General features: G+C 42.8%; 1 protein-coding gene across 5 annotated transcripts in view; it reads left to right on the top strand.

The window, feature by feature from the left end:
- The window catches only part of LOC105280692 (muscle calcium channel subunit alpha-1), a 62,619-nt gene extending 40,956 nt beyond the window's left edge, over nucleotides 1-21,663 (top strand). For 2 of the 5 annotated variants that reach the window (XM_026974417.1, XM_020032087.2), the window contains exons 24-42: nucleotides 8,754-8,806; nucleotides 9,304-9,450; nucleotides 9,749-9,950; nucleotides 10,114-10,383; nucleotides 10,453-10,536; nucleotides 10,645-10,836; nucleotides 10,921-11,023; nucleotides 11,249-11,403; nucleotides 11,536-11,760; nucleotides 11,888-12,092; nucleotides 12,180-12,313; nucleotides 12,393-12,494; nucleotides 12,562-12,663; nucleotides 12,743-12,852; nucleotides 13,007-13,144; nucleotides 14,398-14,726; nucleotides 14,946-15,362; nucleotides 16,644-16,732; nucleotides 17,347-21,663. In XM_026974417.1, the coding sequence (XP_026830218.1) occupies nucleotides 8,754-8,806; nucleotides 9,304-9,450; nucleotides 9,749-9,950; nucleotides 10,114-10,383; nucleotides 10,453-10,536; nucleotides 10,645-10,836; nucleotides 10,921-11,023; nucleotides 11,249-11,403; nucleotides 11,536-11,760; nucleotides 11,888-12,092; nucleotides 12,180-12,313; nucleotides 12,393-12,494; nucleotides 12,562-12,663; nucleotides 12,743-12,852; nucleotides 13,007-13,144; nucleotides 14,398-14,726; nucleotides 14,946-15,362; nucleotides 16,644-16,732; nucleotides 17,347-17,787 (3,498 nt within the window). In that variant the 3' untranslated portion in view covers nucleotides 17,788-21,663. Of the gene's footprint in view, nucleotides 1-4,278; nucleotides 4,387-8,753; nucleotides 8,807-9,303; nucleotides 9,451-9,748; nucleotides 9,951-10,113; nucleotides 10,384-10,452; nucleotides 10,537-10,644; nucleotides 10,837-10,920; nucleotides 11,024-11,248; nucleotides 11,404-11,535; nucleotides 11,761-11,887; nucleotides 12,093-12,179; nucleotides 12,314-12,392; nucleotides 12,495-12,561; nucleotides 12,664-12,742; nucleotides 12,853-13,006; nucleotides 13,145-13,687; nucleotides 13,732-14,397; nucleotides 14,727-14,945; nucleotides 15,363-16,604; nucleotides 16,733-17,346 lie in introns of all 5 variants that reach the window. The other 3 variants (XM_026974418.1, XM_026974420.1, XM_026974419.1) reach the window with 3 other exon arrangements.
- Nucleotides 21,664-25,651: the final 3,988 nt, after the last annotated feature.

The following is a 25,651-nucleotide window of genomic DNA, read 5'->3' as shown; positions in this document are numbered from 1 at the left end:
TTCTTTTTGCCATCACTTCGCTGCTCCTAAGACTTGATAGACTACATTCGCTGCTCAAACAACACGAAAATAATTACGCAACAACACGCATAAACCCACACAGATACATGTATGTCTACAGTGCATTAAAAAATTGCCGCTTCACCATTTCTTCGTTTTGTACGTATTTCCGATTTCCGTTTTTTTTTTATTCAAATTTACTTTTGAAAAAGGATCCTTTCAGTATTGTCAGTGGAATAGGATGAAATCCTTCGCATACGACGTGCGAATGGAAACTTTTCGGTTTGGCGCACCGGCTAATCCAAAGTTTCGATTTACGGGTATCTTCTTCAAAGCGGTCGCCTTAAGCGTTAAGCAGAAACGACGTCTCACAAAAAGACTTCCCGGAGTGCTTTGAGAAGGCGTAGCGGACAGGGTGTATTGATGTCACCGCAAAGATTACCTTCAAGAAGGTACCCTTGAATGAGATCTCAGAATAGCCAGGATTTCTTGTGCAATGTCAATCCGGAAATTTTCTATTCGCACCTCGCAACCTTTACCTTGAAGAAATCGAAAAGCACGTGAAGGATATTATAAATTCGATTGCTTGATCCTATTGTAATAAATAATAATATAACAATACAATAATATAACAAAGCAGACACACAAGGTGCACAGACATTTTTTAATGCACTATAGATAAGGGGCAGATCGGTACGAGCTGATAATCGCGGCAGGTTTATCGGTTCGGCGATCGGGCGAAAAGCTGAACGCGTTATTCCGATTTGAAGTACTTGCGCTTTCCTCCGAGGTATACGCTTACATTGCTTGGACCACATCCCGTACCGTAACCGTAACCGTTGCATCCATCAATTCTTGATGAAAACGGAGGCAACCCTAGCCGTAAAAGAGTATACAGCTGCTTTCACGGTTACCCAAGATAATCCTTCGGACGTTGCTAGAGCAGAGTGCCGGCCTTCCCAACGAACATGCACACACGAAAACGCACATACTACATGCACCGACCATTACACACACTCGCACACATCTCACAACACGAGATAGAAAAAAATACCCCCCAAGAATACGCGACTAATTCCTTTAAGTTTTATATTTTTACATGTATACTCAGACACACACACACACACACACACACACACACAGAGATACATACCTCTACCTGCCAATAAATAAAAACAGAAATAAAAAGAGAGACCCCATACAGGCTTCGTGACTTTTTGAGACTGGTAGTAGAGGATGTTTGAGAATTGCATGCTTGTGCCGGCTGGAGCGTTGCTGAGTGGTGTGCCGCTATATTAACATGAGAGAGAAAGGTGGAGGAGAAGAGGAAAAAAAGAATGAGCTTCTACTTCTCGTAAGCTCCACTCGCCGCGGGACCTCGCCGTCGGACAATCGAAAGGGGAAAAGATCACGAAAAGCGGCCCCTCCTGCGCGCGCGAGTGCGCAAGCGCACGCACACAGACCCATAATTGCTGCAAAAGGAAGCACCACGGCAATTTCCTTCGTTCTCGTAGCCTTGGAGATCATCGATCTCGATCGCCCTCGTAAAACTTTGCTTTAGTGTATATTGTCGTAACTTACAATTAATGCGAGATTAAGCCCGGTATTCATAGTCCAGAGTTATATATAAGTAAACTCAAGTTCATCTTCAGATATTCCAGTGAAATGATCCGTACAACATCTGAAGATGAACTTGAGTTTACTTATATATAAGTCTGGACTATGAATACCGGCCTAAGAACGCTATTTTGAAAATTAGAGGAAGAAGAGGGAAGATAAGAAACATTCGGGATCTAGAAACGACATTGCGTACAATTAATTATCTTTGTGATGAATAATCTTGGCTCTAAAAGCCAAATTTGATAATCAAGACGATAGAAACAATCACTGCTAAAAGGAAATTTTTGTAAATTTAACGTTTCATAAAATATAATATTGTATATGCGATTATTAATTAATAAAGGGGGCAATCGAGATCAATGAGAAATGGGAGATATATTGTCTCGGATTAATGTCGTCAGATGAGATTTAATTTATAGCGAACCGATCAATCAGACGAGCACGATAGACGCAAGTAGGCGAACCAATCGTTAAATACTTTGGCAATACTTATTTCGTTTGACTCCGCATCGCAGAAACTATCGCGATGATCGTTAATCCTTTATCGCACTGTTTCTTCATACGGAGCTCTCTAAGCACCATTAATTTCCTAGTCGAGATTAGTAGAGCTCCTTAAGCAATCGCGAGTAAGAGTGTCAATCTTTTCGCGAGAATTACTTATCATAAATAAAGAATACGACGATACATCTTTCGACAGGGCGCATTAAGGTAATATCCGCGGAACTGAGGACAGACCGGAATGCGGACAGAGATCCGGTGCTTAACTAGTACAATAGGGGAGGATATAGAGTAATAGCGTAGAATAGTTGACGTTATATAGATTACGTTTACGTTCAGCTTGTCCTGATTATTAATCTTAAACGGAGACGAGTCGTTCAGCCCGACATTATATCTATCTATCTGTCTATCTCTATCTACCTATCTATATATATCTATCTCTCTGTCTCTCTGTCTATATATATATATATATACATACATACATACATACATACATATATATTTCTCTCTCTCTCTCTCCATATACATATGTATACAATATATACATATATGAAGAGAGAGAGAGAGAAATGTATATATATATATGCATATATATACCTATATATCGCTCGTAGTTTCATGTGTATCGATCGCCCTACCATCACATATTCCCTCACACGCAACACACACACATACATACATACGCACGCACACATTACACACATGTATACGTACGCGCGGGTATTGGGTGTCACAGAAGTAGCTAAGCGCCAAGCTAGCCCCACGAGTTAATTCGCGAGTGCCTGGTTCCGAATTCTCGATCAACGAGAGGATGCGAGAGGGTGAAAACGCGTCGCTCGCGGGCGCCGCTTGCGATCAACGGATGCAGCGAGCAACCGTGCGAGCAATGCGAGAAGCGACGATAAACGTCGCGCGGTTGCGAGCTCAAGGTGGAATTTTTAGCTTCGCGCGAGCCGCGAAGTCTTTTGCCAATTTCTGCAACGCAACCTTCGTCGCGTACTTTCATCGCGAGCCGGATGCGAACGAATTTATTCTCGAAATTCGAGTGTAGCAGTCTTTTTCCTCCTTTTTACGTAGACTTTGATTCCTCACGCGAAAAGAGAGATATCTGAGAAAAAAAATAATGATTCACGCTAAAATGATAAAATCTAGTATTTGCAAACTGTCGCTACGGCGAATACGAGAACTTACGCAATTATTATATTTAATGAGATGAAAACGTGTGTATTATAATTCCTCGTACATGCAGAGAGTCCCTCAGATTGCTTCAGAATTTTACCTTTGAATTGTCAAGATCCGCGACATACATGTGAAACGACAATGGCTAACGACAGCACCTGCCAACGCGAATTTCACCGAGAAACGGCTCCGACGAGCGATATCCCACACGATCCACAGACGTAACCGATTTACCGAACACGCCCGTGGTCGCGTGGCGCGAAATCAACTTTCGAGGTGGAAACGCCCGTGGTTTCCCATACAGCAAAATCCCATAGGTGCATTGCCGAGAAAAAAACATCGAGCACTGATGGGTTGGATGGATGGCGAGGGCTTAGTTCACGATGAAAAAAAAAACAAATAGAATAAGACGAAAAAGAAAACTAAAAAAAAGAAAGAGGAAGGAGGAAGGAACCGAAGGAACTCCGAGAGAGAAGGGGCTCCGAAGCTCTCGCAAGAGACTTTCACGGAGAAATAGAGAGAAGCAGCTGTGCGCAACACACCCTTCGAAGGAATCGACCAGTCGTGTAATCGCCGCGCGTAAGAGACAAATTTGTAGAATAAGAACGCGCGCATCAAAACACGAGAGACGACAGTGTTGAGCTTAACGAGCTTAAAGAGCGACCAAAGAGCGCGAGAGGATTAATTTGGGAGAGGATTAATAACGAACCGTGGGGGATTAACGATAAACCGAGAAGAAAATTCGAATATCGTGGCGAGAACTTTCCACCCGATGCCCACCCCTGCCAGCCCCCCCGCCCAACCCTCGACCCCCAGAGCCCCTCGCCCCCCGCCCCCCTTTTGGAGTGATATACCTAGCCAACCCAAATTAATGCTACTCTATTTTTTTTGTTCTCTCTCTCACTCTCTCACCCCACGTGTTCTCCCCGCTGTGCTCGCTCGCCCTGCTCGTCCGCAACCGAAAAACGCTACGTAAAAAAGTACGTAGTGAAGTGTGTGATTGTCGCCATTAAAACGATCGGCAACATTATGTTGGTCACCTATCTCCTACAGTTCATGTTCGCTGTTATCGGGGTACAGCTGTTTAAGGTAAAGAGACATCCAACCACAACACCACTTAGAAAGCTTACTAAGCGAACGAGAGAATTGCGTTACCATTTTCTCTCTTTCTCTCTGTCTCTTTTTCTTTCTTTGCCATTCTACTCCTTCGTATATTTTCTTTCTATCCTTCCTCCTTGCGCACACTTTACTCCGTTCACTTCCGTCACCGACGGGAATTTCCGACGGAGTACCTTCGGCGGATCGAGTTCTCCCAGACGAAATATGGAGAGTCACGAGAAACCATCGACGCGATCGCGCAGATGTAATTAATTGCGAAATGTTGAATGTACGCGCAATAAACATGTACAGGTGTTTCAATTTGGAAACGGATAATTTGTTCGTGAAATGTGGTTCGTGATATATGGGTTCAAATAATAATAAATATAATAATAACTAATAAATAAATTTTTGAAAATAACTAATTAACTGTAAAGTTGAACCTCTCTCAGACACATCGATTAGTATTTGTATAATAATTATTGTTATAATAATTAATAATAATTATTGAAGATTTTTGAACAATTTTCATGATTAATGATCATTATTTCCGTCATGGCTTCTCCACTTTAGTTTCGAGCCTAAAAATCCCCCACGAGAAGAGAAATATATCAGCAACAAAGCACAGCATTTTACACGAGCATCAGAGTGACACGTTGCGAAGCCTCGCCGTAATGTGGCGAGCGATATTATATCATCGTGGACACATTCCCACGAAGGAGACTTCCTCTCCAAATGGTGCCCTTTGTTACGAAATTATCTCGGCTCTGTGCACTGGGTATTATCCGATCGTTCGCGCGGGATATCGATTATCGCGCCGTCGATCATTAATTATCATCGTATCGCGCGCGATTCTGTCGGCCGACACGACACCGATGACGGATCACCGCCAGATATATGCACGTATGTCTAGTTGCTGCCGATATTTCTCTCTTTCTCTATCTCCCCCTTTCTTTCTCTCTTTCTCTTTCTCTTTCTCTCTCTACTTCTCCTCTTTTATGACAATACCCTCGAGCACGGTAACGCTATGTTATTAACAAAACATAACGCTTTTGATTAAGAGCAAACCAGGCGAGATTGTCGTGTAATTATCGTCGACATGGAAACCATATATATATATACATATATATCTACATTTTGTGTGTATATGTATATATATATTTATATTCGTCACACAGTCCAACGATACGCATATCATATAGCCATCGTACTCTCCCTCTCCCTTAAAAATAGACACTCCTTAACCAGGCATGCCAGTTTCGCTATATGTGAGAATGAAGCTTTAGTCGTAGTGCATGCTGGCCGTCCACGTGCACCGAAACCACGAGTTACACGTGACGAACGTGGCAGAATGAGGGCGCGAATTTCCACCTCCCCAACCCTACCCAAATTTCGCGACATATGTACGCTCGTACAAATCCGTAACCGAGGCGAATCGTAATTTGCGGCGGGATAAAACTGAGTGCATAATTAACGAAGGCCGTCGGCAATTCGTGCATCGATTCATCGGAAGCTCATAATCGATAAAGGGCGCCGAATTATCTTTATTAATATCAATCAAAGAAAAAATCATGTGAAAATTGTCAATTATGAATTGAAGTGTAATTTTTTTTTAATGATCTTACATCCATAATTGTAGTTTTCTTTTTTCCGAATCATTCGAGCAAGTCCCTCGTCTCCCGCAAAAGCGGGCGGTTCCGTCACGCGACTCGTTCTGCCACGGTTAAGACACCATCAGTTCTCCACGACTCACGAGGTGCCATGAGGCAATGTAGACTTGTAAATCTAGGGTTTAGGCGAAGGAGCTAGATAATTTGTTTCCGAGCCGTAGAAAGATCACGCAAGAGGTGTGCTCACAAGAGAGCATTGTGTTTCCACAGTCACAAAGTATGAGATAGCGCTGAAGTAATCGGCACGCGGTCCGATCGGGACCCAGGACGCATTAGCGGTAGCTCCCCTTAGACACGTACAGAAGTTTCGAAAGCACCCTCCCCGTGTACATCTCGCGCGAAACTACTCGCCGACCTGGCCCTGTGTTCGTATTCATGTCTAGCAGATAGAATGCGTCATAGAGACAATGTATTGTACAATACTTGCATACGTGCGACTACCCGCACGCATCGCGGCGTTTTAAAATCGATACCGCCTTCGCGAGGATGCGAATCCCATTGAAATCACGTTCGTCTTGATTGTGACGCGCGAGACGACTCGAATGAAATACGCTTGTTAATTACGCTTATTAATGTGCCGAATAAATCTGCTTCATGCATCACCGTCGACACGGACCATTAACGGGTACACGATTGTGTCTCTCTTTTTTTGTTCTTAAGGTTTTTTAAGACTCTTAAGTTTGCGAGCGAGTTTCGGTGCGATGTGAGAAAGGTGACACTGCGGCAGCATAATCGGATTAATTATTATATTTCGCGAAACTTTATCATTCCTTGAACAAACAGTCAAAGTCCGCATGAATTATATCGTGAGATGTTATTTTGATAGAGTATAAGTTTCCCATGAAAGGCAATGTTATGATAAGAACTGTGTTCAGCAAAGATATCAATTGTCTGATCGATCTTACGAGACTGTTCGATAGAGCAAACGTTCCGGAAAATGAACTAAGCAAACAAAACGGTTCAATTGAACGTGATCCCTTAGGCAGGCGATAAATTCGGATGGCGGAAGTACCAATGTATCGGGTAGGATGTTTAATTTAATGCGTCACGTATCGAAAGTGATCAACGTATATTCGTGATAATTTTTCGCGGCTAGTTAGGAACCTTGAAATTTCGTCGTTCTTTTATTAAAATTATACGTCGCTGCAAAATTCTCCCATAGGTTGCAAGAACGTTCGCACGAGTATCCTCACACGCAGATATCACGTACATACGTGATGCTATCATTACATGCAGCATTTCTCCATCAATGTATCTTGTCAATGTATGCAAAAACCAGCAACGGCAGAAAAGAAAAACGAATATTTCATTGACGACGAACGCGGGAACGTAATGTCCGAATCAATAGGCACAATGCGGAGAAAATAACAATGAGAAGACAGATGATATGTATCGCGAGCGAACACATGTCCGGCAATAGTGCTGCTTCTGCACGAGCGGCGGATGTGCAACGTGCAACGCCTGTGCTTTTTTACTTGCAAACAATTATGGATTTTACAAAATGAGGGGAGGACGGGTGAGAGACATGGGGGACGGTGGGATCGCAAAATCGTCCAGCTAACCGCCGTTGTCAGTCGCGCGAGTGGGGATTGGGCTCCGCGGATTGTCGCTCGAATCCGTTCGTTATATTTTACCCCCGCACCAGCTCGCGTTAGGTGGCAATTAGTACAATTTGGCGCGTCAACGGTGGCCCATTGTTCGTGCTTCTTTCTCCCATGTAGTGTCCGAGCGGGCGCGCCATGTTGACGGACGGAATGGAGCGTGATCGCGCAGAGACACGACGGTCTTCGTCGATCGTTGCGTCGAAGAGGATAATCGGACGAGACACGCATGAGCGAGAAGGATGGTTTGACCGTAGACAGATCAGATGTTGAGACTGCATCGATTCTCGCGCGCGTACGGACACGGGAATCGTGCCAAACCATCGCGCACCATCCCGCACCGTCCACAAAGGCGCGATTTTCGAGGGTTTCCAGAAGCGAGGATCCGTTCACCGACACCTCTCCCTCAGCGTGCTTACGCACTCGATGTCCAGCGGGTCAACGTTATGCGCAACAGAATATGCTTGTCTATACACGGACACATTTTAGTCGCGGACAGATCGCCGAGGAACCCCACGCATCGCTCCGTTGTACCTTGTTGTACATATGTATGCACGTGCCGACGCGAGGAATGTTCCCTTTCTTTTCTCTCCTTTATCACGTTTGCCTCACAATAACACCCTTTTACTTTGCTCGATCACGTTTCGCTGTTGCTGCCGCTGACAATGCTCTTGCAAGAATGGCCGAGTCACAGCTGATGTGTTGAAACTTGACGTGCAACGTGCTCTGGCGATCTTCATGTTCGATTTACGCGAGAGGTCATTTGCGACAAGTCTGGAAGTGCTGAAGGGCTCGTAGCGAAAGTTGTCTCTTTATTACGTGATAATAATAAAAGTCGAAATACTCTGCACTCGTGCAGCTTTTTAGTAATGTCGCGATTAGCGAATGGATGATATTGTGGGTACGTGTGTAAATTATTTGCGCGAAGACGCGAGGAGTGATTGTTTGGCTTGGTAAATGGCGTTAAATTGGATTATTTAAGAACGCCAGTGCGCCGTCCACCGCTTTTAACATGTTGCAAATTTAGTTCCGTATTAACGGACACGTGAACGATGATTGAAACTGACGGACTTCTCGTGTTATACAGGGCAAGTTTTTCTATTGCACCGATGCATCGAAAATGACGAAGGACGAGTGTCAGTAAGTTGTGATATTACATTATAAATCCCATAAATGTCTTGCTCAATCACAAATCGAAAAATCGATGCGACAATATTTTTTATAGATCGTTGAATTCCTTCTGCAAATCGCATCATAACGAGGCACTGATAAGACGTCGATTAGGCGCAGAATATATTGGCTATATAAATTAATTCGGTGTTTTTTTTAAGAAGTTGAGCTTTTACTTATTTTCTTTTTTTTGAGAGGGAATTTTTCAGCTGCCCGGTAGAGGGAGAAAAGTATTATATCAGAAAATTATGACGAATATTTCTCTTGACGTGTTTATTATTTTGTTTGTAATAAAGACTCGATTTCTTCAGAAAAGGTACCGAATTAATTTCTACATCTAATAATTGAAAGATGCGTAAACGCATAACGAGAAGAAAAAGATCGTTCGAGAAATTCGGAAAACACGCTTTGAGTGTATGTAACAGACGATACAACGAAAGAAGAATACAGAACACTCTTTTTTCCAGGGGTACTTATTTGGAGTTCGAGGACGGCAATATCGATAGGCCGGTCGTGAAAGAGAGATTATGGCAGCAGCAACGTTTTCATTTTGATGACGTTGCCAAGGCGATGCTGACTCTCTTCACGGTCTCGACTTTCGAAGGTTGGCCATCGTAAGTACATTTGTATTGTGCTCGCGTGGAACAATCCTTCAGGGTCTCATCGCGAATTAAATATATCCGCGATATAGGTGGCTACTTACTTGGCCTTCGTAACGATAAAGTCCCTCATATTTTTCTTTCTCTCGTCCTAATACTTCGTAAGATCCCTCGTTTTGTTATTCTTTTTCAACATCTCGTCTTAGGTGCGTTATATTTCGGTAAATGCGTATTCTGCTATAAAAATACCGCGAGAAGGAACAGGTAACTCTAGAAGGAAGTTGACGAGTTAACGAGTTATCTCTGCTGACAGACTGCTGGAGTGGTCGATCGACTCCAACAAAGAGAATTATGGACCAGTTCATAACTTTCGGCCGATAGTGGCCGCCTACTACATCATCTACATCATCATCATCGCGTTCTTCATGGTGAACATCTTCGTCGGTTTCGTTATCGTTACCTTCCAGAACGAGGGCGAACAAGAGTACAAAAACTGCGAGCTCGATAAAAATCAGGTGAGCCGTCACATTTGATGCCGTCGATGTCAAAACCGAAAATTGGAATTAACAATATTTTCGCCTTCGTTACATCTGGTTTAAGATGTAAAGTAAAATTTTTAGAAAATTGAAACGGCATCACCAGAAGATAGAAGGTTTAACTATTCTTTTTTTCGTGCAGAGAAACTGCATCGAGTTCGCGCTAAAGGCGAAGCCGGTGCGCCGATACATACCGAAACATCGAATACAGTACAAAGTATGGTGGTTCGTCACCTCCCAGCCGTTCGAATACACGATATTCACGCTGATCATGATCAACACCGTGACGCTCGCGATGAAATTCTATCGGCAACCGCAGATATACGCGGAGGCCTTGGATATCCTCAACATGATCTTCACCGCCGTGTTCGCCCTCGAGTTTGTGTTCAAGTTGGCTGCATTTCGATTTAAGGTGCGTGCCTGCGTGCATCCTTTTCGCGTGTTCATAGACTGTTACTCCACTCGCGTTACTAATTTACAGAATTACTTCGGCGATGCGTGGAACGTCTTCGACTTCATCATCGTGCTCGGAAGTTTCATCGATATCGTTTACTCGGAGGTTCACGTGAGTATTCGTAAATCGCGTGCGATTTTATTGTACGACACTCCTCGTGATTATGTTTGAGGGTACTAAGGTGGGATCTAGTACAACTCGGTCTTGCGATTCTTACAGCCTGGCTCCACCACCATCATCTCCATTAACTTCTTCAGACTGTTTCGCGTAATGCGATTGGTCAAACTGCTAAGCAGAGGCGAAGGTATCCGGACGCTTTTATGGACGTTCATCAAGTCCTTCCAGGCGTTGCCCTACGTCGCCCTCCTCATTATAATGCTCTTTTTCATTTATGCTGTGATAGGCATGCAGGTGAGTAAAGTTGATCGATCGAGAAACACAAACGCGTAAAGCGTACGAGCGTCGATAACTCCAGCGAACGTTTTCTTCTTCCAGGTCTTCGGCAAGATCGCGATAAACGACGACACGCAGATAAATCGCAACAATAATTTCCAGTCTTTCCCGCAAGCGGTGTTGGTCTTGTTTAGATCGGCGACAGGTGCGTCTTAACACTTAGAGATGAAATTAATATTTAAAGATTATAAAAACAAAAACTATTGATCTTCAGATTAATTTCCGCTTAGTGACACATCTGTATTTAATCCTCTGGAAGAAAATTGGATGATTATGTGTATAATATCTTAAAACGTTCACATAAATTTTCAAAATAAGCGTGTCATTATTAAAAAAGAAGTAATGATTGATCGAATATCTATGATCGTAGGCGAGGCGTGGCAAGAAATTATGATGGCTTGCTCGTCGAATTCACAGCTAGTTAAATGCGATCTCAACAGCGACGAAGCCAGCAATCAAAACGGCTGTGGATCAGACATCGCATTCCCCTACTTTATATCTTTCTACGTGCTCTGCTCATTTCTCGTAAGTGCATTTCATCATAATCAATAGCCCTATTACTAACATTACCAAACGTATTTCCTTCTTTAACTTAAATTCTCTAAACTTCAACTCTCGAAATTCAATCCTTTTGTTAATATATATCACGGGAAATAGATCATCAATCTCTTCGTCGCCGTCATCATGGACAATTTTGATTACTTGACGAGAGATTGGTCGATCCTCGGGCCGCATCATCTGGATGAGTTTATCCGACTGTGGTCCGAGTACGATCCCGACGCCAAAGGACGCATCAAGCATCTCGACGTAGTAACATTGCTGAGAAAGATATCACCGCCTTTAGGTTTTGGAAAACTATGTCCGCATAGAGTAGCTTGCAAGGTGAGTGAACAAAATCTAACGATGGGTTTATTGACAGATAAGAATCGTGTCAACGAGAAAAAGAAAAATACATTGAATTAATAATTGTCTAAAGAAAGTCTATATGATTTCGAAATTCAACTTTCAGAGACTCGTCTCGATGAACATGCCGTTAAACAGCGACGGCACAGTTCTGTTCAACGCGACGTTGTTCGCCGTTGTGAGAACGTCATTGAGGATCAAAACGGAAGGTAACATTGATGACGCGAATGCCGAGCTCAGGGCGGTGATCAAGAAGATCTGGAAGAGGACCAGTCCGAAGCTTCTGGATCAGGTCGTACCACCGCCCGGAGGTAATGATGCGTTTTCGTAAATAAGTAAGATGCGTCCTTCCTGGCTACTTCCTCGCGCAATTATAAACTTTACGCAAATATTTTTAGTGGACGACGAGGTAACAGTAGGCAAGTTTTACGCGACCTTCCTCATCCAGGACTACTTCCGGCGGTTCAAGAAACGCAAGGAACAGGAGATGAAGGACGGCGACAAGGAGTGTCACAATACCGTGACTCTTCAGGTGAGTTATTTTAAGAGATTCATGGGAGATTCGAATAATCAGAAATGCTAAATCATTTTTGGATAATCTCATTTAAAAGGCCGGATTGAGAACGTTACATGAAGCTGGACCCGAGTTGAAACGCGCGATTTCCGGTAATCTAGAAGAACTCCTCGACGACAATCCGGAACCCATGCACAGGGTGAGATTTTCAATGTTTTCTTATTTTTGTTGCAGCATACAACTAATATGAAAGAATATTTTTTCAGAGAAACCACTCACTCTTTGGTAGCGTGTGGTCCAGCATGCGGAAGGGACACCACAGCTTCCACAGGGCGAAATCGCTGAAGGTCAATTCCACTACTGCGAAGGTAATGCTTTATTGAATTGTAATATATTATCCTATCGATCGCGAAAAACAATTCTAATTGAAGGAATACTCTTTCACAGGCTTCCCCGACCAATTCTATAGACTTTCTACCATATTCCTCGTTACGTAGGACTGCTCGCCCGGATGTTGCCAATCAAATCACTCATCAACTTGTGCCAAATGTAGCGAGGTGAGTGTTTCATGTGTTTCAATGAAACTCATTTCTTTGATAAAATCCTCGAGAAAAATTTACTTTTTGTTGGACCAATTAGTAGGACCAATTAGCTTTGCCTGAATTTCGCCAATTGGTTACATATTGATGGGCTTGTAAACAATGATTGTAGTGGTCTGAGCGACGGAGCGATGAATCAGATGGGAGGAGATCCGCGACTGACCGGGGTTGAAGAGAGCATACCTCTGAGACCGCTCGCTGCCTTCGGCAACCCGGCGCAGCCTTATGACAACGCGTTTAAAGTGGTCGAGTAAGTACCGAGTAAGCGTACACGAGCGTATAACGATGCAGCGAGTGTCTTATCTCTATTAGGCATTGCCTCGTCCGAATGTAATCGGTGGTTCCTTTCTTTCTTTCTTTCTTTCCTACGAATCTCTCATTCTCTCTCCACACACGTCGTACTCGCATGCGCGACGTTCATCAATATCATTCGGGGATGTTAATTATATCATTTGCATCACGAGGTAAAATATTTCCTCGAATTGATCTGGATACACCGCAGATTCGCGCGTTTCGTTTGTTTATTTCTATTTTAGTTAATTAATTTTTTTTTATAGATGTACGATACCGTGTACAGCAATAACGAGCAGGTCGCGCGTTTGTCGACGAGATAGCTATAGCTATAGATCTTGGACATCGCTATTTTTTTCTTTTTTTTTGCGATTTAGCTAAGTTCTTCCATTCGCCTAGGAAATATTTATTTCGCCTCTTCGCAGATATTAGTGCCGCGCGAGCGATTCGTATCATCTCTCATTATCCTTTCCGCTTTTCTGTTTACTGTCGTACGTTTCAGTGGAACGGGTAGCGGTAACTATCTCCATCCCAATAGCGAATACGGTAAGACAAGTTAGGGCTCTGCGACCATAGTAGCTGGCTTCCGTTTTCTTTTCTTGCACCTTTTTTTTTTAAATTCCAGTTGCTTGTTCTGCGCGCCTGCATGCATCCTTCATGCATTCAATCACTCCTCGATACGATCTCGTTTAACCGAACGTTCCACGTTTCTTCTATAAGGTGCATGAATAAAATGTACGCGCGTAAGAATTGGTTAAACGAGAAATCGATCTCCAAGATTGCGAAAACAATAAGGATCGCACACGCATCTTCAGTCGCAAGGAGGATGCGTTTGTGTTTCGCGCATAGTAGCTCGTATCCGGCTGATCGCATGTCGTTTCTACTACTAATCGTAGATTGCGCTTGTCGAACGCCTTCGAACGCCTCGATACAAATTCAGCCACGATATCAATATTAAATTAGAGAATTATTTTAATAAATAATATTACTGTAATAAAAATTATTCTAATAAATAAATAAGTAAATACACGACGTTCTCGGTTCTGCAACGTCCGGCGAATGTATCGATAATTTTACACGCGGATTTCCTCATAGAGGCGTACGGACGCGCGCGGATTTGTCACGCGTGACACGCACTAACGTTACTAAGAGCGGCCGTTTACGCTTTTCTTTCCTTCCTCTGAACCTCTCCGCGCGTGCACGCTCGTGCAGTCTTCAGGACGGAATCGAGCGGCAGTTGACACCACCCACGCCACCGCCGCGACGGAACGCACCACCCACGACCACCGCCACGCCGAGCATCGGCGGGGCGCACACCGCCGCCGCAACGGCGACGACGGCAACAGCAACCGCAACATCCGGCACGGCGAGCGGGTCGAGCGTCGCGACGACGACGATCACCGCGTCGTGCACGACGAGCGCGAACACCTCGACCACCGCGACGAGTTCGAGTCCCGCTTCCTCATCAAACGGGACAAACTGTTACTACACCTACGCGTCACGGGGCTGCTGCGTCGATTGCGCGGTCTGGAGCAATCACGGTACGGCGGTTTGGTATCAAACTGTCAATTTCTCGCGAGTTCACGTCCCACGTAATAGCAATCCGATCGGATGTTCTTGCGCGAAACGGAGAGAATTGGCGATTGAGAGACGTAGACTTAATTTTAGATGGATAACCCGATGACTCACGATCTTTTGATCGTGAGTTCACTTGATAGTTTCTCATTGATAAATTGTCCCCGTGTCCGACTCTCACGCAGCCGTAGACGACTGTGACGACGAGGACACGTCCACAGATAGCGGATCGAGCGATTCCGGCAAATGGAACCCGCACTCGGAGGGTGGCGTGGCGCGGGGTACAACAGGGAAGCCCCACGTCACCGTATTGGGGGGCCGGTCGTCGAAGCGTCGGCACAGAAGCCGCCGCGATCCGGCAACCGTCGGGGGCAAATCAGCTCCGGCGAGTTTCCGGTCGCGCGACGTCACGACGACCTCGGCGAGCTCTACGGCCGGCGCCGCGACGTCGGGCCCCACCTCGCGCACTATCGCCAATGGCTTAAAAATGGCGCAGAATCAGGCGATCGCCGTAGCCGGTTTCCTCGCTGACGTCGATTCGCGGCAATGGCGCGTCTGCGCTTCCTGCTTGTCGCACCGAGCATCATCTTACCACGGCAGAGGTGATTAAAGCACCCTGAGACTTAATCCTTCGTGATCACTTTGAATGTTAAGTAATATCAGTGAAATTGACAAAATTCAGAAGAGTACAACTTCGATATGGTCTCATTTCTACTTGACTGTCGATCGCAAAGGATTAATGACGATCAAATATTTCAATGCACTCGTAGATACGTACAAAGTTTTCTCTCATTCCATTAGAGATTTCTTTTTTCAAATTATATTCGCATTTTTATTTTCCATTTAAATTTTCCGATAACTACTCTAAGCTTTTATACATGGTCAGTATTGCACTAAGGATTATTATATTTACTTCAATAAATTTTTGATCGACTTCTTCGGCATATCCTGATGTTAAGATAAATTTTCAATGTACTGCGTGCTAACTAACGCTAGACTTGAAACCGCAATATTTCCTATAGAGAGTGAGATTTCACTCCAACATATAGGAATATAAATTTTTGCTGTGAAAAATATATCCCCATGACCAGGATCCTGGAAATTTATATTCCTATATGTTGGAGTGAAATCTCACTCTCTATAGGAAATATTGCGGTTTCAAGTCTAGCGTTAGTTAGCACGCAGTACATTGAAAATTTATCTTAACATCAGGATATGCCAAAGAAGTCGATTAAAAATTTATTGAAGTATATTACTTGCTCGGCGATTAGAATATTATTTCAGTTATTATATTTATATAATTTTTACTTTCAAAGAATAAGTTCAGTAAAATTTGTTTGATTATATAAAGTAGTTAAAGCAGAGAAATAGCCCAAGTAATTTGGTCGAATGAAAACTATACATGCACTATAGATGTATCTGACATAACACGCATTTACCGAATCGATTTGACGCGTAAGATCGAGACAATCAGTTTTCATTCGAGCAATTTCTGCACGATGAATAGAATTCCCCAAGAGAAATCGACACGAGTAGACGAAGAGAGACGTGAGTACGCGGAGAAAAATGTTACAAAAGGTAGTCAACCGCTGCTCGAAGCACGCGCTCTGCCAGCTTTCGAACTAAACGTCCCCACTAACACAGTTTCGACATCTAATGCTTTCCCTCATTAACTGCAATTTGATTTGCATCTACACCAATAATGTGACGATGCTTGAGAGAAGTCCTCACCAGTTTTTGTGCGCTGTACTAACACGAGAAACTACTGGTCGCATATCGAGCGAAAACAAGGCAGGGCGTGACTGATTCGAGCTAATACTCTGACGACTCTCCTCGTTCGTCAGTTTCCTGGGCCGCAGAGAGTAACGGAAGCGTCGGCGCAGAGCGCCTGTCCCACAGTATGCCCGGCAGTCCCGCGGACCGGAAGCCGAATTTCGAGGTCATCGGAAGCGCGGAGAGTCTCGTCGGTCGGGTGAGTTTCAAAATGAAGAATCCCTGATTTGTGAAATCGAAAATGCAACTGCTATCAAGTTGGTAGCAATCTTATGATCCTAACTCAATTACTTATGATTTAATTAATTAATTATGATAGCTTGTCGATTATTCGCGATTGAAAATATTATAACTCCATGTTACGTTAAATTGCCTGGAACGCAGCATGATTTACAATGAAGGGTTTTTAACATTTTGCCGATCGCTTGAGTTGTACCTAATTGCTAGACACTGCATATTTTGTGCAATCCACGCGCAGTAATATTATATGTTCCAAATTTCTATTATATTTGTTTTATTATCATTGTGTTATGATGCTTATATTAAATGTTTATATTAAACGCTTATTGTGACGTGACGCAATGAATTTACCGATTTGGTTAGTTAGTGACACGTTTTGAAACGGATAGATCTATCCGAATAATTAGCAATCTGTTGAGATATACGATGTCAAAGACTTCCTCGAATTTTTCAAATTTTCGTCAAAATCATGAATCGGCAAAATCACATTCTTTTAATCTTAATATCATTGATATTTTCACAAACAATCTCTGCAATATTAACATTCTAATCATTTCTATGGCGTCGCTTCAGGTCCTGGTGGAGCAGGGTCTAGGCAAGTTCTGCGACCCGGATTTCGTGCGGTACACATCGCGTGAGATGCAGGAGGCGTTAGACATGACGCGTGAGGAGATGGACCGGGCAGCTCATCAGCTGTTACTACAGGAGCGGCGCGGTCAGCCGCTGTCCTACCAGCTGCAGCAGGCCGCAGAGCAGCCCGCATGGAGCAGCCAGCATCAGGCAGCAACAACCGGTATCGGCTATCAGCCGTTGCAGGAACATCCACCGACGAGTGGCCAGCCGAGCTACCATCAATTGCAGCCAACTAGCTTCCGTCGTGGCAGCAACCGGCAGCAGCAGCAGCAGCAACAGCAGCAGCCACAACAACAACAGCAGCAGCAGCAGCAACAGCAGCAGCCACAACAACAACAACAGCAGCAACAACAGCAACAACAGCGACAGCCACCGTCCTAGCAGGACGAGAAGCAGCTCGTCGCTAAGCGAACGTCGTTTACGTAACCCGGAACACTTATCTTTACACCGGAAGCTGGTTGTCGGATTGGGGTCGGAATCGGGATCGTCGGGTATATGAAGCAACTTTTCAAGATCGCCACCATTCCGGCGAGGCTTAAATCGATCGCGCGAACACGATGGAGTCAGGTCGCGCCGGAGTACCCGGATCGTCGCTATTGTTCTTGTTCCAAGAGCTCAAGGAGGTTTTAAATTTTACTGTTTCGAAGTACCCGTAATAGCTGTAGTTAGACGCGAGACTCAGAGGGAGGAAAGTGGAATAAAATCGTGATCGAGAGTAATCGCTTGCGACGTCAGGACGTTTGTTCCCTTCCGATATGTTCGGGCGTCGATGAACGCGTATTTTCGTTTGAGCGAGTATTTTCTAGAGGCGCATGGATGTACACTTTATACTTTGGATCACGCGAGCTGCTCCTCCCCTAACCCGGCTCGATGTTTCTAGTGATCTTCGACCAAGCGAAACAAGCTGCTGATCGTTTAAGGGCACGTGGATGTATGAACATTTTACATTAGAATGTATTTTCGCCGCGACGAGAGGTCGGGATGATGATGATGATGATGATGATGACGAGAATGGTGCACGAATGCGATATCGTCACGGCGCCGAGTCTCGTCTCTCGAGATTAAAATTCGAGAAAGAGTCCCGAGACCCGGGCTCCCGATGGAATTGAGTTTACTTCTAGGAACAGTTCTTTAGGAATACCATTATCCCCGTTTAACGTTGATCTCCGTTTTCAATTCGATTCGTTTCTGTCAGAGACGAATCGACGAACGCCACGTGTACTCCGTGCAAAAAATAGGCGAATTAAAAGATACAAATTTTGATTTCTCAATACTTTGGGTTTCTTATTTTCAGTCTTAGCGATTAGCTTCGAGATCTTTGAAATTTATTGTAAAATCTCTCAGTTTTCTAGAATATTTTATATTAAACTATTTTAATCATTTGAGTTATTTTTCATAAAGAGCACTTAATGAATGGATAGTTAACAAAGAAACATGAAACTTCTTCGACTAACGTATATTAGAGATAATATTCGCCTTAATGTTCTACATTTGATATTTAATTGTTAAATACCAATATATCAGGAAGAGAGACTAAAGAGTATAATAGAATGCAAAATATTTTCAAGTCTAACATCGAAAATCGAATGAAAATTTGCAAAAGTAGATTTTTCTAAATTATACCAATTCGCCTATTTTTTACAATGATCTAATACCTTCTTTTATGAGGATCGTCACCTGTTAACCCTTTATGGCACTTTAATGGGATATTTATTATTATATATACCCTTCACGAGTGTATGAACGCGATTATAACCTGGCGTAACAATTTTCCATCGATTCATCATAATTTACAAGCAAGTAAAATCTTGTTTCTATACAGACAGGCGAACCGTAAATTGCAATTCGCTAAAATACATAATTCGAGTCATAGAGGGTTAAAAAAAAAAGAAAAGAAGAGAACAAAAGCGCGACAGGCACGTCGGCGGATGATCGTTCTTATTGCTCTCATTATTAATTGCTATCCTTACTCTTGTTCTGATGATTACCGGTATCTAGCATGATAATTACAACTCGTGATTACGATTCGTACGTATATATGGATTCTAGATGAGATAACAAGTGCCTAAGTATCTATAACTTCTTTCGGACCAGAGAAAGACTTTTATCAACTTATAGACAAAGTAAAATGACTATTATTATTGCGAATTATTATTGCGCGAGGAGAGAGAGATAGCTGCGAGTCAAATGCGTGTTGTACACTAATGGCGACATGTTGTGACGATATAGATATTATTATTCGTATTTGTAATTGTGTACATAACACCGTTGCGCGTATATATTTCCGCTGAGATGCGTGAGGATGAATGGCCGATAAATTAGCGCTGCGAGAGATATTTGAGATATATATATATATATATATATATATATATATATATATCTAGATGGCAATCTACACAAATGAGGGTAAGGGCAGGGGTACGGGAAGACGAGATTGGGGTACTTGATAGATTAGGACGTGCGTGGATATGTCCTTCCCTTCACGTGGGTGGGACTGAGGCGCACGACACGATATATGTGATTTTTATTATGTGAGAGTATTCGGGTGTGGCGACGGTCAGGCACGCGAAGATTTGCATCGCGGATTCACGGATCGTCGAATCTCTCTCTCTCGACCCACGATTACATCCACTCAAGTGCATGCTCAATGGGGAGCCTTATGAAGAGCCACTTTATAGATACTCCTGGCAGTCTGATCTTCGGAGGACTCGTGTCGCTCTGCGAGAGATTTCGCGGTAGCTTCCGGCATCAATCACGACGAATCAATGAAAAACTTTACTTGTCCGAAGTCGGTAATGTTCTCCGTTGCCAACATTGTACCGTAAGAAATAAATAATAGCGTTTAAAATTTGTCAATTCCTTGGACGTTTTACAATGTTGCGCGAAGGTCTGATCGATGTTACATCGATCGAAATCGAGATCATGACTCTGACTTGGAATTAGTCGGTTTACGCACAATTGTACGTGACATTGTAACAATTGAAATTCAGGTTGAAAGCACAAAGGAGTGGGCTTCGGAGTAGTAAATCGCTCGGAAACGGCATGGGTCCTCGTTGACGCACAAAGAGTTCATTCGCAAAGAACGCAGCCGATAGAGAGCCGCAGCCGCAACCGCAGCCGCAAACACAATGCAATCTCAGATTTTTAAATCCGATCGCAATAGAAGTAGAAGTCGCGTTATCGATGTGTGTCATTTGAGTGACTTACGGGGTACGCAGAAACGTGAGATTGGAGAACCGCTGGTGCATAGACACTGACAACTAACTACGTAAATGTTAAAACCTATAGTCGTTGACAAATTTTTAAGCTCTCGTAAATTTTATAAGTACTCGTCAATCGGCGTGGTTCTGGAGATTTGTCGCGTGAAGCTTCGATTTTTCCCGTATTTGTACATACAATGTCGAAAAAACCCAATGTAAAAAAAAAAGAGGAAAGAGAGAAACGCAACGGAAAAGAGCGCTTAGTACCAATTAGAGTCTAATAATGAAATTAGAGAGACCTCGGGCAGACGTCGGGTGATTGACAAATCGTTTTTACCACTTTACCGCTAGTTTGGGATACATTTTCAGAACTACGTTCCTCGACAGCCGCTTTTGGCTCGTCCACGACCAAAAATGCGAAATATATGCTCTCTCTCTCACGCACCCTGTCTTCGCGAATTATCATTACATCGCTGCATTGATCTTACCGTCTCTTTTTCGTATGCGTGTTGCGCTTGTTGCGAAAAGATTCATCCCTCTTTCCTTCGAACCGCCATTTGTTGATTTCTCTCGTTAATATAATCGTTAATTGTGCTGCATTATCTCATGTTTGCTGCTTTCATAGATTAATCTCGCTCGAGTTTTCTTTCACCCCTCTTTCGCATTTATTCGATTTATCTTAAGTGGCAAACCTCGAAACAAAAGAGCGTTATCGCACGCAATGCATCTAGTGTACGTACACTATACACGTACGCTATATGCCAAATTAGAAGAATCGAATGATACTGGGCAGTAAGTGCAAATCACAGAGAACTACGGGTCCGCAACACGACCAAGTAACGGCAGAATTTTTTACGCTCTGTAAAATAATAATAGGTCGCCGTTTGTTCTCCGCGTTCTCCTCGCCGCACGCGAGGAGCGAAGGGATTACAAAGGAAACAAAAAATAGAAAAAGTAAATGGAGCGCCACGGTCCAGAACCACTAATATTTAAAAATCCGAAGTCTGTTTATATATATCTTATGATGTCTGAATAAAAATTGTCATAGCAATTAAAACCCCCCTTCAATCGATCTTTTTCACTTGTGATTCACGCTCGACACACACGCACACACACATCCGACACGTACACACTTCGCTAGGAGAGATGCTGACAAAAATTTCCAGGACAAAAGCAACCCGTTATTGGATTCCACCAGATATAATCATTGAAGAGTATTAAATCGTAAAAATGATCTGAGGTATATACTTTTTATAGTGCTTGCGCGAAATAGCGTATGTCATTTCTTTACACCCAAGAGTTCTTTTCTTGATGTCTTTTCGATAAAAATCTTTCTATTAATAGTTATCATTTTATGTCATTTAAATTTGGGAACAAGGTTTATATCAAAATGTAAATTGCACGCTAAGCTTCATGGTAAATTTCAGCGAAATATTGAATTGACTATTTTGTATTTTATATATTGAGGGAATCCTCCCGAGTAATCTGCAAAAGATTTTAACTATTGTTCGTTGTTAATTAAAAAGTTAACAAAAAGAGTGTAATGATTTTGCATGAATTTTCAGTTGTCCACATAAAAGAAAGAGTTACGGGTTGATTAAATTTTACGGAAAGGGGTGCAGGGGGAAGGCATCACTCTTCCTCCATCTATTGGGTCGTCCGGAAAGTTCGTGCCGATTTTGAAGGAAAATTCAAAGGCAACATTTTTTTATGTCGATAAATATTTATTGACTTATGTATGCACCGTTTTGTTTCACAACCTTTGTCCATCTTTCACGCAACTGGAAGATTTCATTCTCCCAGAACTTCTTAGGTTTCTCGGCGAAAAACTCCTCAAGGTGGTTTTTTATGTCGATCAAAGAGTTGAAGTTCTTGCCGCTAAGAGAATTTTGCACAGACCTAAATAAGTGAAAGTCTGAAGGTGCAATGTCTGGTGAATACGGTGGGTGAGGTAGCACATCCCAGCCAAACTCCAACAATTTTTGTCGGGTAGTCAAAGAAACATGAGGTCTGGCATTGTCCTGATGGAACACGACGCCCTTCCTATTAGCTAATTCTGGACGTTTTTCCTGAATCGCTGTCTTTAATTCGTCCAGTTGCGAGCAGTACTTATCTGCATTTATCGTTTGGTTGTGTGGTAGGAGCTCATAATATAGGATTCCTTTCCAATCCCACCAGACACAGAGCATGACTTTTTTTGGATGAAGGCCGGCTTTCGGAGTGGTTCATTTCGCTTACCCCAGGATCTTTTTCGTTCTACATTGTTGTAAATGATCCATTTTTCGTCACCCGTCACTAATTGCTTCAAAAATGGTACGTTTTCGTTGCGCTTGTACAGCGAGTCGCAGATGGAAATGCGATCTATTAAATTTTTTTCGGCCAAATTATGCGGAACCCATACATCATAGCGACTTACGTAACCAAGCTTCACTACATGATCGTGGACAGTGGTTTTCGATATTTTCAGTATCTCTGCTAATTCACGTGTCGTGTAACGCGGGTTATTCTCGATCAGTGTCTTGATTTGGTCATCATCAGTAGTAGAGGGTCTGCCCGAGCGTTCTTGGTCTTTAAGGTTAAAATCACCAGCTCTAAACTTAGCGAACCACTTACGTACGGTTCTTTCAGCTAAAGCGCCTTCTCCGTAAACAGAACATATCGAATTTGTTGCTTGTGAGGCATTTTTGCCTTTCCGGTAATAGAAAAGCATCAAGTGTCTAAAATGTTCTTTGTTTTCTTCCATCTTCAAAAGAGTACAAAACTGACACGAATCAATTTATCTGAAACAACTTTTTTCCTAAAGATGCGTTGAAATGTCACCTTTAAGCATATGTATATAAATCGTATGTTTTCAATAACATTGATATATTCAGACATGTTCCAACGCCATCTATTAAAAATCGGCACGAACTTTCCGGACGACCCAATACTTATTCCCCAAAGTGAAATTTGTATATCGACGATGATCCCCGGCTCAACTTCTACGCTGATGAGGGGTGGTGGTAGCGGTCCTATAACTTTCGCCGGTTGGAGCGTGGACTGGTTGATCTCTTTGTCTAGCCAGGTTCGTCTCGGTAGCGGAGGTGGTGTTGCCAAGAGCCACTCTTGTTTGCGCCGGTTAATAGCCTAGTTTACACCGATTGTTGGATACGCGTATCATAGTACATTTGAGCTAATCAGCCAATGACTAAACGGATGCACTATTTACTAGTTATTTACTATTTAATACGCGTATTAAACAATCGGTGTAAAATACGCTAATACGGCGTCGGATAATTATGCCCACTTTCGGCACACAGGACGGGGCTCTGGTGCTGGTGGTGCGGCCGTATTCGTGGTCGCAGTCTTTTCCGCCCGACAGAGCCGTATCCAGTCGGCATCAATGGTCAATGGGTGCCGCCGGATCGTACTTCTCATCAAGTATCACGTTAATTTTCTTCAGGATTTCATCTGCCATCCTGCTCCCATATTTAATATACTAATTTTATTTACAAAATATATTTAGAATGATTTATTTTCTATTATTACTATTGCGTGGTTATGTTGAATAACACAAAGCAATTTCGGTTAAACGAAACGCAGTCTTTTATTGATTGCACACACAAAACAGAGCGAAAAAAAATAAAATGAGACAATGTCCGATAATGAATAATACTTGTAACTCAAGTATTAGCAAAGTTCATTCTAATAAGTAAGAGTCAAAATTAGATGTAGAGTAAACATTACTTTGTCTTGCAAAGTACATGCGTGGATACAGTGTGGATACTTTCCCAGTTTAAACTTTCTTACTTTAATATTATTAATTTTTTATACTGGGAAAGTATATGCTTGGGTGGAAGAGCACGAGGAGACGGCTTTCGCCCATCACCTAGTACTCTTCCACATAAAAAAAAAAACTTCGGGGTGACCAAAAGTACTGCGTGGAAGTTACAATGTAGAACTTTGCTTTGCATGGAACCTCGCTTCATATACTCTCAGCATATGCTTTCTAAATTTATTAAATATCGCACGTATGCGCAAAGTAAGCATGGTAGCATCGTAGCGTCGTAGCGTCTTATCATCGGTTGTAAATTGGTGTCCAATCGTGTAGTGTCTAATAATATTACGTGTCCAATCGTGCGGTATCCAATCATTACGTATCGAAACGGGATACGCCCCGCTGGACGTAACAATCTATATCATCTCTTTTTCTGGGAACAGCGATATCTTTCACCGTGACCCCGAAGCATCTGCCCACATGCGCCCGAACTTATCGCGACGCGGCACGTTATCCGTTAATTTATTAATTATTTCTAGATTACTTATTATTTCCTTTGGAAGCGAGGAACCGTAGAGTCCGCTGGACGTAACATTTAGTTGATATAGGATATGCTGATATATATGTATACGGGAATTTTTAGAGGAATTTCTGATACATTTGCACGTAAAATAATATCATATTATATCGTAAATCTTTCTTATTATTTCTTTATACAGGGTGTCTCGCGTAAGTTGTCCAATCGCTCAGCTGCAGGTAGATCTCGTTAAGTTGAACGAAAAAGTCTTATACCATTTTGCATTTTGCACGCAAAATTTTGAGATATTAATGAAAGAAGCTGAGCGAATCGTTACGCGCGATACGGCGCGAGGCGGGTAGGCGGGAATAGTAGGCTAGCCGCGCGCGCGACGCGGTGGCTGCGAGTATCGGGTTACAGCGGCAGGCGGAACGACGCGTGGACAATAATTTCTCGGCGTCTCATTCACGCGCACGTGTTGACAGCCTCGTTCGCGCGCCGAGAATGTGTTGTCACACATTTCTTTTTTATACAGTTTTCAAGTTTTATTAATTTATTAATATTATTATTATTACTATTACTATTAATTATATTAATTTATTACTGTTATTAATTAATATGGTTAATAATATTAATTGATATTATTACTCAGTATTTTCGTGCTATCTTTTCCACACCACCTGGCGGTAGATAGCATGGCGCGTTTTTTTTAAGTGGTTTCCCCAATAGGCCTAATCCACTCTAATTACTTAATGTAATAATTGTTCGAAG

The sequence above is a fragment of the Ooceraea biroi genome, chromosome 12 (assembly GCF_003672135.1).
Source record: "Ooceraea biroi isolate clonal line C1 chromosome 12, Obir_v5.4, whole genome shotgun sequence".
Taxonomy (NCBI): domain Eukaryota; kingdom Metazoa; phylum Arthropoda; class Insecta; order Hymenoptera; family Formicidae; genus Ooceraea; species Ooceraea biroi.
The sequence above is the reverse complement of the archived record's forward strand: the minus strand, read 5'-3'. Positions and strand labels throughout refer to the sequence as shown.